The sequence below is a fragment of the Caretta caretta genome, chromosome 6, assembly GCF_965140235.1.
Source record: "Caretta caretta isolate rCarCar2 chromosome 6, rCarCar1.hap1, whole genome shotgun sequence".
Taxonomy (NCBI): Eukaryota; Metazoa; Chordata; order Testudines; family Cheloniidae; genus Caretta; species Caretta caretta.
The window spans coordinates 17,486,779-17,503,136 of NC_134211.1; the positions used below are offsets into that span (position 1 = coordinate 17,486,779).

The following is a 16,358-nucleotide window of genomic DNA, read 5'->3' on the forward strand; positions in this document are numbered from 1 at the left end:
CAGCTGACTCGTTTCCTGTGGGGGGGAGGCAGGGGGGGAGACCATACTGGCCGCGTGCTGCTGGGTGTATGGTGAGGCAGCATAGGCACAGCAGCTATTGGAAACAAGGGCCCAGTGGAGAAACGGAAGGTTTCTCTGGAGAGCATTGATTTACCTTGGCATAGGTGCAAGTATCTGACAGCTGCCAGAACGGGCAGTTCTGGTCGCAGAGCGGGCACATGATGGTGGTGTTGGCTTCACAGATCTCTTTGCTGGAGCAGGAAAGAAAGTAAGGAGTACGAGGATTGCTTTGCTAGCCCATCAGCCGTGTGCTCATTCCAGCCATCACACTCAGTCAACAGCCAAGGGAGAGGCAGAGCAGGTTCTCACCGCTAATGGACGGAATAAAGCTCTACATTGCAGCTACCAGATATTAGTGCCCTGGTGGTGCCAGGTGAGGTCTCCTCCTTGCCAAGCTTCCTCGCAGGTGCATATTCATACACACTCCGCTGGTCACACCCAGATGCAGGGGTGTAGCTAGCAGTCTGGACACACTTGACAATCTATTGCCCCCTGCCTGCAATACGTCCCCATTCTCCAAAGCAGACATGCCATTCCTTACAAGGGCCAGTGCACATCCCAATAAAGTCCACAGGAGTCATGTGACTGTAGAACATGAGCCATGAAGTGGAGCTGTTGCTGGAAGTCAATGGCCCTGCAAGCCCATGCAGAGCTCCCATAGAAGTCAGAGGTAGTTCCATAGAAAGAGAACTCGTAGGATCAGGCCCCAGAATTGGATGCCATGTATAGGAGATGCAATCACCCGTATTCACACATTCATGCATACATTTGGACACGTGACATGACATGCACGTACAGTGTCCCCTTGATGCTCTTACCTGAGGTGACTGGAATCAAAATGAAAGCTCCCATACAGGAAGACAAGCAGGCCCAGCACAGCAGCTGGGAACAGGATGCGGGTGTACCAGCCTAGCCAGACAAAATACAGGGCCACCTTCTCCCCAAAATAACTCCTGAAAGACAAGGCAGGTGCTGAAACCACTCACCAAAGATCCCATCTAGCCCCAAATTTGCAGTGACAATATCCAATGTCAGCCAAATGCCCTTGGGCAGTGTTCTCCCCACTCGGAATCCCTTGTGAATTTCCCCCAGGACCCGAGGATGAGGGATGCTGTCCCCAAATATCTGTCAGCCCCGTCTTCTTGCTTCTCCTGCATGACCCGACCCTGCCTTGAGGATATAGGTGTTAATGATCTGGGAGAGAAGGGGTGAACAGTGAGGTGGCAAATGTCTCCTGTGAACACCACGCTGAACGCTCAGGTTAGTCAGGGCCAGAGAAGAACGTGGGGAAGGTCAGAGGACGTAACCAAATATTCATGGTAAATAGGCCCAATGGCCTGTGATGGGTTTTTAGATGGGGTAAGATCCAAGTTACCCGGGAAAGAATTTTCTGTAGTATCTGGCTGATGAATCTTGCCCATATGCTCAGGGTTTAGCTGATCGCCATATTTGGGGTCGGGAAGGAATTTTCCTCCAGGGCAGATTGGAAGAGGCCCTGGAGGTTTTTCGCCTTCCTCTGTAGCATGGGGCACGGGTCACTTGCTGGAGGATTCTCTGCTCCTTGAGGTCTTCAAACTACAATTTGAGGACTTCAATAGCACAGATATAGGTGTGAGGTCTTTTTTAGGAGTGGTGGGTGAGATTCTGTGGCCTGCATTGTGCAGGAGGTCAGACTAGATGATCATAATGGTCCCTTCTGGCCTAAATATCTATGAATCTATGAATGAGCAAGCTGATGGCAGGTGATTAAATACAGTATTGGCACGCTGAAGGGACTGATTTGCTCATTTATGGGTTCTCAGTAAGTCTGCAACACAGGAAAGAGATCCAGGCATCATCGTGGACAGCTCAATGAAGAGCTGTGTGAGGTGCAGCTGTAGCCAGAGAAAACAAACCTGAGACTAACACAGAAAGGAGAATGCCTGTATATAAAGCTAATGGTGCAGCTCCATCTGGAGCACTGTGTTCGGTACTGGGCACCCCATCTCCAGAGAGAGAGAGAGAGCAGATTCAGAGGGGTTCAGAGATGGTTAGGGAGAATGATTTAGGGGCATGGGGGGGGAAAAAATAACCTCTGCTGGAGAAATTGAAAAGACTGGGATTCCTTATTTTAGAAAGGAGACGAATAAAATGGGACAATCATTATTTTGTACACTTGAATGGCCTAAAGAAGGTAGGTCAGGAATTGCTCTCACAATACAAGAATAAGGGGCTACTCAAAGTGCAATATGGTAACTTAAAACATGGTTAAAGGAAATGCTTTTTTAAACAATGCAGAGTTAGCATGAGACGCACATTGCCACTGATACAACCGAGGCCAGGAGCTTAGCAGGATTCAGAAAAGGGCTGGACATTTCTATGGATGATGAGAATATCCAGAGTTACAAATTGTAAGGATTAAAAACTCCAGGGGTTTTGAAAGGGATATAGCCCCCCTTTGTTCACGGTATAAGCCAAGCTCTGTCTAGGGGAAGGGTGTGGAGGATTAAAAGGCCCATTCCCTGGGGAAGGGTTATCCCATAATTGCCTACTGCAGAATTGCTGCGTCTTCTCCCGGTGGCTGTCAGAGACAGGATACTAGACTAGACGGACCACGAGTTTGATCTAGTATAACAATCCTACGCTCCTAAACCCACAGCAGTCAAGTGGGTTCACAGTTGGACAAACTTGGTTTGCCTAGCTCCGGTTTGAACTTGGAGCTGGATGCTCAGAGTCATGTGTAGCTCACGAAAGCTTATGCTCAAATAAATTGGTTAGCCTCTAAGGTGCCACAAGTCCTCCTTTCCTTTATGCGAATACAGACTAACACGGCTGCTACTCTGAAACGTGCAATGAAGTTATTCTGAATGGGTATTTTACATGGTGGCCGTGTGCTGTCCCATTGTGCATACCCTTGGCATGGGTTACCTGATATCCTCAATTGGCTGTTCCTTCAGTATCTTTCTCCATTGGGCCCAATTCCTCTTCAGTAATATTCTCGGCTCTCCTTGCTGGAAAAAACAGCATTCAGATCAGGCACAGACAGAGATATATGCAACCTGCCAACCCCACCCCCCACACATCCCATACACTCCTACTAAGATGTTAATTAAGGCTTTTTCCAGACACATACCACCACATCCTCACCCAAAGGAGGTGCAGGACCATGACCTATTCCTCTGTCTTCCCAGCCACTCCTCCCCTACTAACCCACTTCCTCTCCTGCATCTGCAGTCCACACACATTGTCTCCTGCGCACACGTACGCGCTCAGCAACCAGGCACCCTCCGATTCCTCACCTCATGCAGTGGGAATGCTGCCTCAAAGACCTTCGCCTTTATCAGCCTTTGGAGTGTCTCTAGCAGCAAAGCAGGAACAGGAGAGTTAGCACCGACAGGCAGGCACAATTCCCCCGTGGCACCCAGTAGAACCCAGGCTGACCCTACGACCCAAACCCCCCATTAAGAGAAAAGGCTGTAGGGGACATCTGAACAGAACTGGAGTTCAGAGCTCTGCTTCGGTGCTGAAAAGGAATTGGCAACAGGCAGACTCTCCCCACTGCAGACAGACAGCACGGAGAAAATCCCCCAACAGTCAGCGCACAGAGCGACGCTGCTGGCAACCTCAGCAGAGGCGCTGGTCCTGCTGCACCCACGAGTCTCCCGCGGTTTCTGAACAGCGCCTGTCACGCGGAGGTTCGCACGAGGCTGTGCGCGAGTGGGAGTGTGCCCATGCGCAAGGCTAGGAATGCAGGAGCTCGTGTGAGTGGCACTTGGGATCAGTGGCGGATTTAGCGTTAGTGGGGCCCTGTGCTCAGCTTCATTTTTGGGAGCCCCCCTCGGGACCCAATCAAGAAAAAGAACATTCTCTCTAATCTCCCCCATCCCCGTTTTTTATTCTTTTTTTTTCTTTATCCTCCTCCTATATAATAAGTAATAGGAAGTAAATGAAAATAAAGGGAGGTACCTTGAGTGTTTTTGTAGTCTAACTCCCCCCCCCCCCACAGACCACTTGAAAATTGCTAAGGGTCTCAGCGGACCACTTAAAGAGCTTTCCAAATATTGTTTCTATTGTTAACTATTGTAAAGTCCTTTAGATAAGAGCACTTTATTAAAAGAAAACAACATTAAAAACCATTGGGGTGTGGGGTCTGGCCAGGAGTTAGGATGTGGGAGGAGGCTCAGGGTTGGGGTGTGGGGTCTGGGTGAGAGTTAGGGGGCAGGAGCGAGCTGGGGGTTGGGGTGCAGGGTCTGGCCAGGAGTTAGGGTGTGGAAGGGGGCTCAGGGCTGGGGCAGGGGGTTGGGGTGTGGAGCGCTTAAGTGGGGCAGTTTCTGTTTGGTGCGAGGGGTGCAGGAGTCAGAGTAGGGGGTGTGGGTGGGCCTGGTGTGTTGAGGGGGGGAGTCCACGGGGAGGGTGGGGGGCGGGACTCAGGGCTGGGGCAGTCCCAGTCGCGGCCGCTGGGTTACTTTACCTGGGTTGCTGCCCCGCCGCTGCTCCTGTTTGCCGCCAAAGGGATCTGTGGATGCAGCAGCACATGAGACCCCCTGGCCTGCCGCTCCCTTCCCCTGGCCTTTTCCCAGGGGCCGCCAGCAGCGGTGCACACCAGGGACTGCACCTGCACTGCCCGGAGCAGGGCAGGCGCGGGCGGCCTCCCCACCAGGGGAGCGCGCCCGCCTCCCCCACAGCACGCCCTCAGCCGGCCCCTCACCTGCCTGCCTGCTGTGGCACACGGGGGCCGCCAGCGCCAGCCTGCGGCAGGAGCCACGGGAGGCAGCAGGAGCCCAGCTCACCGGCTAGGAGAGTGCACCGCACACTGTGCCTCCAGCACGGCTCTTAAACGGCTCCCTCCCTGCTCTCCCCCACAGCTTCTGCCCCCACAGCGGTCCCCCCGCAGGGAGTGCTGGATGGTGTTTGGCTGCCCGGCCCTGGGACCCCCTGAAGTTGGGGGCCCCCCATTCCAGGGCACTGTGTGTTTCATTGTAAATCCGCCTCTGCTTGGGATGTGTATTTGTGACTGTGCACATGGGAACGGCAAGAGCGAGCTAGAAGGGAGGAAACGTTTCCTTACCCTCACAAGAAATCTCCGTGTTCTGCAGGATAAAGTTGACGATATGTATCCTGAAACCCCAAATAACCAGGGATTAGGAAGAATTAAACACTGAAGGGTGAGCATGGGCCAGAATAATGGCCTGGGATTGCCATGGCAATGGGAGATAAAGGCTACACCCAGGATCCAGAGATTAAGGAATGGGTTAAGAGATCTGGACAGGTAGGGGAGCAAGGAGCAGGGCAGGAAGAGGGAATGGGGATAAGGTTCAGTTGTGGGGAATTGGTGGAGACCAGGCCAGAGGGGCAAGATGTGCGAGGATAGGAGCTCAGCATCACTCTCTGATTTTACATGGTTTTCTAGTAAGGATACCAAGCATGGCAAAGCAATTCCCCATGGGGAACCAGGGAAGGGGGCCTGTGATCCAGCTAACAGGCACGTCTTACCCTAGGGTGCATGATCCACCACAGGCATTAGCGTGAAGAACCCTGCACCCTGAGGTCTTTGAGATCAAGGATACGCTCACCTGGTGGTGATGGGCACATCCTCCTGCGTGTGGTGATTCTGCAACCCACTGTCTGGATTCCTCAGCAGAAATTGGTATTTTTGGAAGATTTCACTCGGGGCATGGACCCCATAGAATAGTTTCTTGTCCTCGATTTTCTGGGTGTAGGATCGGAGAGCAGGGAGATTAGAGAGACATGCCGATGCAGCAAGCCCTGGGAGGTATGAAATGGGACTGGAGCGTTGGCGAAGAGCTGCTCTGCAGACAGGGCGGCAGGAGCTCTGGAGAACACTCAGCCACGGGGCAAACCACTGCAAAGCGGAGAACCAAGAGGCAGCAGTGCAGCCACGTCCAGAGGGTGCAGAAAGTCTCCTCCTCTGCAGGGCCCTGTCATTCTGCTCCATTAACTCCTCTTTCCCTCCCGCTGTTGGCTGCTCTCCTCCTACCACACTTCCCTTCCCCGGGCCGAGAAGGTTCTCCCTTCCTCACCAGCCAGCTGTGCTTGCGCTTTGCACCGTCCAGCCCCTCCTCAGCACCCTCTCTCCCCTTCTCGGAGTGCTTCCTGCCCCGCTCTCATCACCAGTAATTCCCTAGGCCTGGGCTACACGGAAAAGTTACATCAGCATTGCTACGTCTTTCAGGGGCGCGAGAAAACTCCCCTCCTGAGGGACGTGGCTATACCAACCTAACCCCGGTGTAGACAGCACCAGGTCAAGGGAAGACTTCTTCCATCGACCTAGCTACAGTCTCTCGGGGAACTGGATTAACTAGTGTGACGGGAGACCCCTCCCACCGCTGTGGCGTGTCTGCACAGAAGCACTACAGTAACACAGCTGTAGCCTTTTAAGGGGCTCTCAAACTTCATTGCACAGCAACAAAAATTACTACATGACCCCAGGAGGGGGGACTGAAGTCTGAGCCTGAGGGCTTCAGCCCCAGGCAGTGGGCTTTGGCCCAGTCAGTGGGGCTTGGGCTTCAGCTTGGCCCCAGACTTTGGCTTCAGCCCTGGGCCCCAGAAGTCCACAGTTTGAGAGCCGCTGGTGTAGACAAAGGGACAAGGTATCTTGATAAGGCCAGACAAGAAAAGGGTTGATGTTGCCTCTGAGGAGAGGAAGAGATCTGTCGCTTGGACAAATAGATTTTAAGGCCAGTAGGGCTCACTAAATCATCTAGTCTGACCTCGCATATAAACACACCTCATCAGTAACCCTTCTCACTCCAGGAGAGAGGGGTCCATCCAGAACAGGGTCAGAGGGTCCACTGGAGAAAAAGGTTTGGGGGCGGGGGAAAGCCCAGAACTGAAGGAGGCTGGATTGATCAAGGAGGCTGGATTGCCCTCATCCCTGGGGAAGGTGGTCCCTTCAGGGCAGTATTAGAATTCACTGGAGGAAAAGCTCAGTCTTGAATGAGCAGGGAGGCTTCAAGTGGCTGAGAAAACCAGGTACAGAATTCTTTACAACTGTTTTTGACCTTCCTTCAGCCCTCAACCGTTGCTGTTCCTGGAATGAACTAGCCCTCCTGGTATGGAGGAAGTGGAGAATGGGCTCATGCACTAAAGAGCACAAAAGCAAGGTCTTGCTTTGTATAAAGAACTAAGCCCCACGTACGTTTGATGGGAATGAGCACCCAAACACCTTAGAGCAGTGGAGAAGAAACCCTGAATTGTCATTCCTAGGAGAAGACATCTAGTGGTGTGCCATGGTCTGGATGGTGAGGAACCCTGGAACTGACTGACTACAGGCCAGATCCTCAGCTTGTGTAAGTCAATACAACTCAGTTGATTACAGCCGAACTGTGGCGACTTACATTAGCTGAAGCTCTGGCCTTCCATCGATAAAGCCAGCGGTGAGCTAGAGCCGGTTCGCTGGAACCGGTTGTTAAATTTAGAAGCCCTTTTAGAACCGGTTGTCCCTCACAGGACAACTGGTTCTAAAAGGGCTTCTAAATTTAACAACCGGCCAAAAGTGGCACCTTAGGCACAGACTCCATGGGTGCTCTGGGGCTGGAGCACCCACAGGGAAAATTTGGTGGGTGCAGAGCACCCACCAGCAGCTCCCCGCCCCACCCCCCACCCCAGCTCACCTCCGCTCTGCCTCCTCCCCTGAACGCGCTGCCCTGCTCTGCTTCTCCACCCCCCGGTTTCCCGCGAATCAGCTGTTCACGCAGGAAGCCTGGGAGGGATGAGAAGCAAGCGGCGGCTTCGCGCTCAAGCCCAGGGAGGCAGAGGTGAGCTGAGGCAGGGGGGTGCGAGGAGGGCCGCATTCAGGGGAGGAGGGGGGGCATTCAGGGGAGGAGGTGAGCTGGGGCCGCATGCGGGGCGGGGAGGGGAGCTGCTGAGCACCCACCAAATTTTTCCCATGGGTGCTCCAGCCCCAGAGCACCCACGGAGTCGGTGCCTAAAGGAGCCACTTTTGATGTGATCAGTGGGGGAGTGGCTGCTCCCCCCCTAGCTACACTCCCCTGCCCCTAGGGGCCAGAGGGACCTGCCGAATGCTTCCTGGGAGTTCCCCAGGTAAGCACCGCCAGGACTCCCCACCTCGCCCCCTGGCAGGTCCCTTTGGCTCTTAGGGGCAGGGTGGGCACCCACTACGGTGGCCCACAAGACCCTCCTGCCTGGTTCTGGGGGCAGTCAGGGGACAGGGGAAGGGGGTGGATGGGGCAGGAGTCCCGGGGGGCGGGGGTGGGCCACGACCCCCTCGTGGGGTGAGGAGGGAACCGATTGTTAAGATTTTGGCAGCTCATCACTGTATAAAGCTATAAACCCAGAAGGTGACTCAGCTTCCAGGGGAAGGTGGGTCTAGGCTTCTAGGGAGGGGTGATCACACTAAAGTTGCACAACATCTGTCTGGAAATCATTTTAGGTGGTGCCTAACATCTGCACCTGCTGCTCTGAACAGGCTGATTATGTTTCGTGACACAAACAGTCAGGACCTTGGACTGTGATATCAGGATGGGCTTTCCTCTGATTTCTTAAAAAGGGGGGTTGGGGAGGAACCATGAGCAGGCCGGCCCGAGGGCAAGAGGGGAGGGGAAGCCTTTGTGTCTCTTTCATGCCGGTATTTCCCCTGAGCTCACAGAGCCAAATCCCTCTGTGTGCGCTACCTCACAGCTGCACTGTGGCACTGGGAACGGGCATATACTCTGTGAAGGTTACATGGACAGCCCAGGACCAGCTAAGCCAAGAGCAATGGGATGAAAATAAGAAAAGGGGAAAAACGTACAGTGGGCTCAACATTCACAATGAGCTCCGTCTGCAGAAACATCTCCCCAAGGGAAGCAGTGGACGCCCCAGTGCTTGGGTCTCTGACACCTAGACTGGCCACAGTACAGGAGAATACGCTGTAAGGAACAATCCTGCACTGGATGATCTCATCGATCTTGTCCAGGTTCTGTGACACAAACGCTCAGAGCACTAAGGGCTGAGTCATCCGGCTCAGCCTGTGATCCTGTGTATCCCAGGACCTGCCCTCCCCTAGTTAATCTCACCTTGATGATAAATCCTTTATTTTCCAACTCTTCCAGGAATTTCTTCCTCTTAGCTTCCTTCTTGCTGTCAGGCTTGAGTTTATCACATACTAGGACGAAGTCCCACTTCATCTGGTTCTGACCAGAGAAAACAGCCCAATGAAATCAGCTAGCGGTGGCATTACAAGGGATATTCTTATAGCTTCCTCCCTGTATGCAGAGGCCGGACTCTATCTCAACAGGCCAGTCTGGAGGGCCCCTAGGATTCTTTCCCAGTAGGAAAAGGGTGATGGCTTGTGGGGAGGCTCCCACTGCTGCTGGGAGTACTGGTGACGCTCTGTCTGCAAAGTCAGAGTGGGGAGATCAGGATGGGGACTGTCTCCCAGTGGGCTGGAGAGAATGCCCTGAGGGTTTTCTTAGCACTAATTGAGCAGGGAGGGAGAAGCAATCAGACTGTGGTGTGGATCTGCAATCTGATGGCACGTGGGGCTGTGGTGAGCTCACACCATAGCTTGAATGGAAGAGCTGCTGCAGCACTGGACGGGAGGATCTTCACTCACCGGGACCAAGGGCTCCAAGTGTTCTCTCCAATGAGTCAGCTGAATTTCATCCTGCGGTGAGAGGGAGAGAATGAAAAAGGAGGGGGCACGGAGCATTCCATGGGGTGGCATCATCACACACACATACCTAGCGTCCTAACCCACACTCTGGGAATGCAGGAAATGTGCCCATAACCAAGGTTCCTGGGTCAGGACCTGCATCCTCCTGCTTTAAGTAATGGGGGAAAGCTCTTAAATGAGCAGTTGAACCAGTTCCAGTTGGGAAGAGCAGGTGCCCAGGATTTCATGCCATATTATATCTTAGAGAGGTCCTCCTTTTCTGTTAAGTACAGAAACAATAATAAATCTTACCAAGGTACAGAGTCTTTCATCCCCAAGGATTTTGCAGACTACACAAAGAGTTTACCCCTAACTGCTTCTGAAAAGCAGCCACTGCAGGAGGTGGAAGAGAGAAGCTGTTTCAGATCATCCAGCACCACTACACGCTAGCTTAGGACAGAAAATGAAAGACAAATAATGCATCCAAACTGCAGCTCCAGAGGAAATTCTAGCTAAGAAGCATTTCAGGGATATGGCAGGAAGTATAAGTGAGGTGACAGGAAGCCACATCCGAGAAACAGGCAGAGAAGTGTGATTGAACTGCAGGAAAAAAATATCAGGAGGAGAGATTGAGGAGCTGATTGCACAGAGGTGCAATCTGAACACATGGGATCCAATTAAACTACATAGGAAGAAAGCAGAGAGGGAGGGAAACGATCTATTTAAATGTTCCTGGCTTTGCTTCTGATTATTCATTGGCTGACCTGGAGAAGAGAAAGCAGGGACAAGGGATGCAGGCAGGAGTTACAGATTGTTTAAGCAGGCAGAAGTGTATTAAGGTTCACCTTTGTGCATGCATTTTCAAATGATTATTCACACTGCTTAAAGTTCACTTCTCCTCTGAAACTGTTTGTGTCAGAAAGGTCAGCAGATCTGCTTTCTCCATGCATTTCATTCATACTGCTGGCTTTAGTTGTTACTGCATCTTCCTTCAGTTTGCCCTGCACAGCTGACAAAGCTAAGAGAGAGGAGTGAGCTGGCTTCTCTTCCTGCTTGTGTATCCTCAAGAGAATTGCTTGCCACTTTCCACATGTGCAAGAAAACCCCTTGGAGGCCAGGGGGCTGGACAGGTGTTGCTGGGGGCAGAATCTGAAGACAATCAGGTTGTACAGGTGTGATTGAGGAGATAATTGACCTTAAAGGCTTGACTTTAATTGGCCTGCAGCATGTGTGGTAGTAGGGAGAGGAAGCAAGGGGGGTGGGGAGTACTGAGCATAGGTTGGGAGATAGAGACCCCTGAATTCTAGCTCTCTGCCACTGACTGTCATCTGGCCTTGAGAAAGTCACTGCACATTTTCATCTCAGCTGCTGTGACAGTAATATTTTCCCCCATCACGGGAGTGCTCTGAGGATGAGTTAGTGGTTGCACAGAGCTTTTGAAGTGCAAAGCACTGCACGGGGCGAAGTAGTCTACTATAATGCCATGGGGGGGAGAGTTAGCTTCAGGGCAAGGTGACCAGTGCTAGAGACCGAGTCACTCACGCTGTGCTCTGTCCCGTAGACTTTACATTTGTAACCTTCCTTAAGGACTGCAAGTGTACAGCATCTCTAGGGAAAATATAACTAGCTTCAGCGACGCCTGGTCAATAGTGTGATGATGAGCACACGCTGTTCATAAGCTGCCAGTGGCTCTTGCTACTTGTGGCCTGAGACGTTTGTGAGCCTACCTAGCAGAGAAAGAGAAAACCCCGACAGATCATTATCAAACCCTTTAATAACCTTGAAAAGGCTAGCAGGGGTCCAGAGATGCAGCCCCTCCTGGGGCAACCTGGGAAAATCAAGAAAGGAACCTCCAGCTCCTTGGCGGGTGTAAATCAGCAAGTTCTGTTAACTTCAGCTGAACTATGCTAATTTATGCCAGCTGAGGATCAGGCCCCAGAAGTCTTCTAACAGCATGTGGGTCCCTGCACCAGTCAGTGTCTTGTAGTGCATCACGTGTGTTTTCCAGCACAGCCTCAGCATGGTCATTGTGACAGTGTTTCAAGGTGGGCAGACAGCTTAGATGTGAGGATGAAAACAGAGAGGCCAACCTTGGTTTGCCTGTGGCAACGGGAAACTTGGCTGCAATGTGTGTTTGCGTGGAGCTGCTCTTAGTACCTGGAAGGAAGAAGGAGAGCATGTGGCCAGAGACTGGCATTTGTTGTCAGTCATGTCGGGAAGGTCCTTGTAAACCTTTATGAAAGAACCTAGTGAAGCACAATCCAAGGCTCACGTGGCTCCTTTCTGATAAGGGGACAGGACTAACCTTGGGGAATATCTGTGATCACTTGTTCTGAAGGGGCGGGGCAAAATTCTTCTCTCAGATTTGCTGGGCTTCTACAGGCTGAGCTCCTGACGTGTGCATCTACCGCTGGCTGCAGTATGGGGAGAGAGGAAATTCAAAGTGGGCCTCTCGGTGATATGTGCAGCCTGGCTCAAGACCCATGAAAGTTAATGGAAAGAGTCTCATTACCTCTTTGGATCAGGCCCATACAGAGAGCAGCACACCCAGGCTGAGTGCTGCCACACAGGTCTGAAAGGGGGATTTTGCCCTCTGTATCCCAGATTTATCTAACGTCTGGTTATTGAAGCAAAGCTTATGGATCCTTTTGACGTATGGGAACTTGAAAATAGGAGTGGTGGTAAGAAGCAAGGCCAAATCCTCAGCTACTGTAAATAAGCAAAGCTTCATGGATCTGTGCAGTGTCACTTCTGGAAGTGTGCAGGAAATAGAAGAGGAGCAGATCAGCCTAGACTGGTTGCATGTTTAGTACATAATCCCTGGCCAGTTTCTCCCAGAAGGAGATGACTGGGATTGGCCTGCATTCAAGATACAGGGCTAAAGAAGTGATTGGACGCATTGTCCGGGACGTGCAGAAGGAAATCTGCAAACAAAGTCCTGAGCACAGTGGCAGTTAATGCTTTCTTCTCACGGACGAGTCCACAGCCCTGAGCAGCAAGACAGTCTTTGGTGTTTATTTTAAATTGTGAAAGTGATAAGCAGGGGTAGCCGCACTATCCAGAGATCTAGCAGAACAGGCAGATCGCCTAGCGCGACTGCCATGCATCAGTGTCCACATGAGCATCTCCACATTCCGAAAGACACTGTGAAGTACCGACAAGGGACAGCACTAACATTATGCTTGGCAGGAAAACAGGCAGTTGCTCAGAGTCCTCTGCAGAATGATTCAGGCATACCTGGGTGTCACCATTCAAAGCCCTAATTAGGGATAGCAGGGATGAATCAGCTCAGAGGTAAACTAAATCCTTCACCTTCGTGCCTTCAGAGACAAAGTGCATTCGATTTATACTCAATCTCCTCAAAAGCAGTGTCACTTCTGGAAGTGTGCAGGAAATAGAAGAGGAGCAGATCAGCCTCGACTGGCTGCATGTTCAGTCCATAATGCCTGGCCAGTTTCACACAGCTCTGTGGCGGAGGTGTTCTTTACTGTACACATACCACCTCTGCAGCAAACCATAGCTTGTTTGATAGGGATATGGCCAAGGGGCTCAAATGGCAAAATTGAAATCTGCGTTTCAAGGTTCAGCAGGGTTTAGATCTAGGGGTTTGGTTCCAATGTGTTTAAAGACAGGAGCCACTTGTGAAATTCAGATCTGGATTCAGAACCTCCCCCAGAAAGATCAGAACTTAGGTCTGAACCAAAATCCCATCTTGGAGGCCCTACACCAGGGGTCTCAAACACGCAGCCTGCGAAGCTATTTGCTGCAGCCCGCCAAGCTCCCGGTGCGCCCCCCCCCCAGTTATTTCCTGCAGCTGCCAAGCTCCCCTCCCCTGCCGCCCCCCAAGCGCACTGCATCTCCACTCTTCTACCTACCTCTAGGCGCTTCCTGCCACCAAACAGCTGTTTGGTGGTGCCTTAGCAGTTTCCAGGAGGGTGGGGGAGGAGCGGAGAGCCACATGCTCAGGGAAGGAGGCGGAGAAGGGGTGGGGATTTGGGGAAGGGGCTGGAATAGGGGCAGGGAGGGGGTGGAGTTGGGATGGGGACTTTGGGGAAGGGGTTGGAATGGGGGAGGGAGGAGGCAGGGCAGGGGCGGGGCTGGGGGCGGTGGTGTCAGTGATGCAGCCCGCAGGCTAATGTACTAGTCTTCATGTGGCCCTCCTGGTAATTTGAGTTTACCCTGCCCTACACTCTTTCCGATGGGCCTTACAGCTGCGTTTGACACTGCGGGTCTAATTCTGCTCTCACTTGCACCACTGCAATCCCATTGGCCTCCATGTGATCACACCAGTGTAATACTATTGATACGTTCCGAAATTCTTCCACATCCAGGCGTGGTGTGAGCAAGTGCAACACCATTGATGTCAGTGGAGCAGCGCCTAGCCTCTGCTTCCCTCTCTTCTTTACGCTGAGTTGCTCGTTTGTGACAACATCAGGTTTGTTGAGGCGATGAAAGAGCAGCCAGAAACAAGGCTTGACGGGCTGAGGGAGCCATTCGGAATGGTCCAGTAGCAGTGACGGCCAGCTCAGCAGTGGAGAGCATCAGTCGTAGGCAGCTGCTGGCCATCACTGTCCGCAGTCGTTAAACTGGGATGGCTTGTGACACATCCAGCAAATTAACGAAGCTCAGATTCAGGGGCTTCTGCTGGACTAACTACCGATCTGTATACGTGCTCTCACGATGAATATTGGCCAGCAGATTTGCCTTCTGCATTTTGTGACTCTCAGTCGGGATCCGTGTGAAAGCAACTCAAGTTGCCAGTGAATGACCTGGGATGAGCGACCTGGGATGACAGAACTATTTAAAACTGAAACCACGCTGCTCAACTGAATGTGAGGGAGGTTTCAGCAATACAAGCTTTGGCGTTCCTCCCTTTATTCCACATGAGACTTGCAGTTCCTTCCTTGTTAATGTTCTCTAACTTCCTGGTCCTCCACGCCGTGACTGGAATCTTACTTCACAACTTGCATAAGCAGCACCCAGCCGGCGTGCTAGAACCAGAAGAACTCGTCTGCCCACCATGCCCACCTGAGGCTGTGCCCTGTAACACAGCTGACGCTCTGGTGTTTGGGGACTAGACAAGAGGGCACTACCTGACTTTGACTACACGTGCGCGTACCCCAGTGTTTACTGGCTTCAAAGCCCAGACCTCCCTGCCCCCACCTCCTCCTGCCTTCCCACAGTGCTGGCAGGGAGCTCTTGGAGCTCTGAAATTGCCACTACAGCCCTCCCTTAGGCCACACAGTGAATTAGTGGCACAGCTGGGAACAGAGGTCAGGAGTAGCTGGCATCCAAACCTCAGCTTTAACCCCTAGAAAATGCAGGCAAGGGGTGAGAGGGGCTTTAAGCCCTCTTTGGGCCTCCCTGATCCTCTGGTTGCTCTGCACCAGTCTGGTGCTTCTGGTGCAAGTTATAGCAGCCTGAAGGCTGCTCCAGCTTGCACTGGTTGCCAGTGGCCATTGGAATTGCCAGGGCATGGAGGAGCCCTAGCAACGTGCCTCTTTACTCAGCCATGACCCTTGCCCCAGACAAGGGAGAAGGGTGGATTAGGAGCACTACGGTGTCTTCACACCATCTGAAGGTGCCCTGATGCATCTGGCCTGCTGCCTCTCTAAGGCTCACCCTCTCTGGTTCCCTCCCAGCCCTTTCCTCTCTGCCTTATCTCTGCGAGACATATTCTGCTAAGATACCCCACCATGGGGACCGGCGTTTCCGCTGCATCAGTGGGTGCAGAGACAAGGGGCTGGTCGCTACAGGTGTGCTGGCCACCAGGTGTCTAGATATGCTCTGGGAAGGTTCGATGATAAAGTGGTGAAAACACCTGGGGCCTGTCTACAGTGGTGCTCTTCATTTCTGCCACTGCTGCAGCTCTAGCAGGGACAGGAATGGTGAGCAATGTTAAGTGGAAAAAGCCTAGTGTAGCCGCCCCTCTGTCTCACTTCCTTTGCTTGGGCTTCCCTTTCTGATTCCCTCTTGCCCCCACCCTCCTTCTGGCTGCCTTTCTTCCACTGGCCCTCTCCCGAGCTGCCTAAAGACTATTTCAGTGGGACAGCCTAATCCATCCCCGCACCCCTGGTTCCTGCTAGCACCACCCTAATCAGCTGCTGTACATCTGCTTTTCTGGAGTCAGACCTGAATCGCGGCATCCCATGGCTCAGAGAACAGTTTTACATTAACAGAACTACACCAGAGAACTTCTCCAAGTCATTTGGGGGGAGGGATAGCGCAATGGTTTGAGCATTGGCCTGCTAAACCCAGGTTTGTGAGTTCAATCCTTGAGGGAGCCATTTCTCTGGGGCAAAAATTGGGGATTGGTCCTGCTTTTAGCAGGGGGTTGGACTAGATGACCTCCTGAGGTCCCTTCCAACCCTAGTATTCTATGATTTACACTCCTGGTTAGGGTAGACCCATGTTTCCCAGGCCTCACAAGCAGGTTAGAGTGGGAAATGCCCCAGGCATCAGTCTCCTGCTAAAGTTAGTCAGTCTAGAAATAATCAACAAATAGCAAATAAAATACTATGTGCCCTATTGCCAACCGGAATAGATGGGCTGGGAATGACCAGATATGGAGGGCTGTGGGAGGAATGTCCTAGGGGGTGGAGCTATTGCACAACTCCAACCCTAATGGTTGGTGCAGTGTACCTTGTCTCCAACACGTCCCCTCCAGGGTGGAGAGGACTCAACAATCCTCCCTTTGACAGAT

General features: G+C 52.3%; 1 protein-coding gene across 1 annotated transcript in view; it reads right to left on the bottom strand.

Moving 5' to 3' along the window:
• ANO9 (anoctamin 9) overlaps positions 1-16,358 on the bottom strand; it is a 41,940-nt gene that overhangs the window by 21,513 nt on the left and 4,069 nt on the right. Inside the window, exons 2-10 of the mRNA XM_075129293.1 lie at positions 9,617-9,667; positions 9,078-9,194; positions 5,613-5,749; positions 5,108-5,157; positions 4,511-4,555; positions 3,339-3,397; positions 2,968-3,050; positions 879-1,013; positions 155-251 (exon numbers count right to left, since the gene is read on the bottom strand). Of these exons, the coding sequence (XP_074985394.1) occupies positions 155-251; positions 879-1,013; positions 2,968-3,050; positions 3,339-3,397; positions 4,511-4,555; positions 5,108-5,157; positions 5,613-5,749; positions 9,078-9,194; positions 9,617-9,667 (774 nt within the window). The remainder of the gene's footprint in view (positions 1-154; positions 252-878; positions 1,014-2,967; positions 3,051-3,338; positions 3,398-4,510; positions 4,556-5,107; positions 5,158-5,612; positions 5,750-9,077; positions 9,195-9,616; positions 9,668-16,358) is intronic.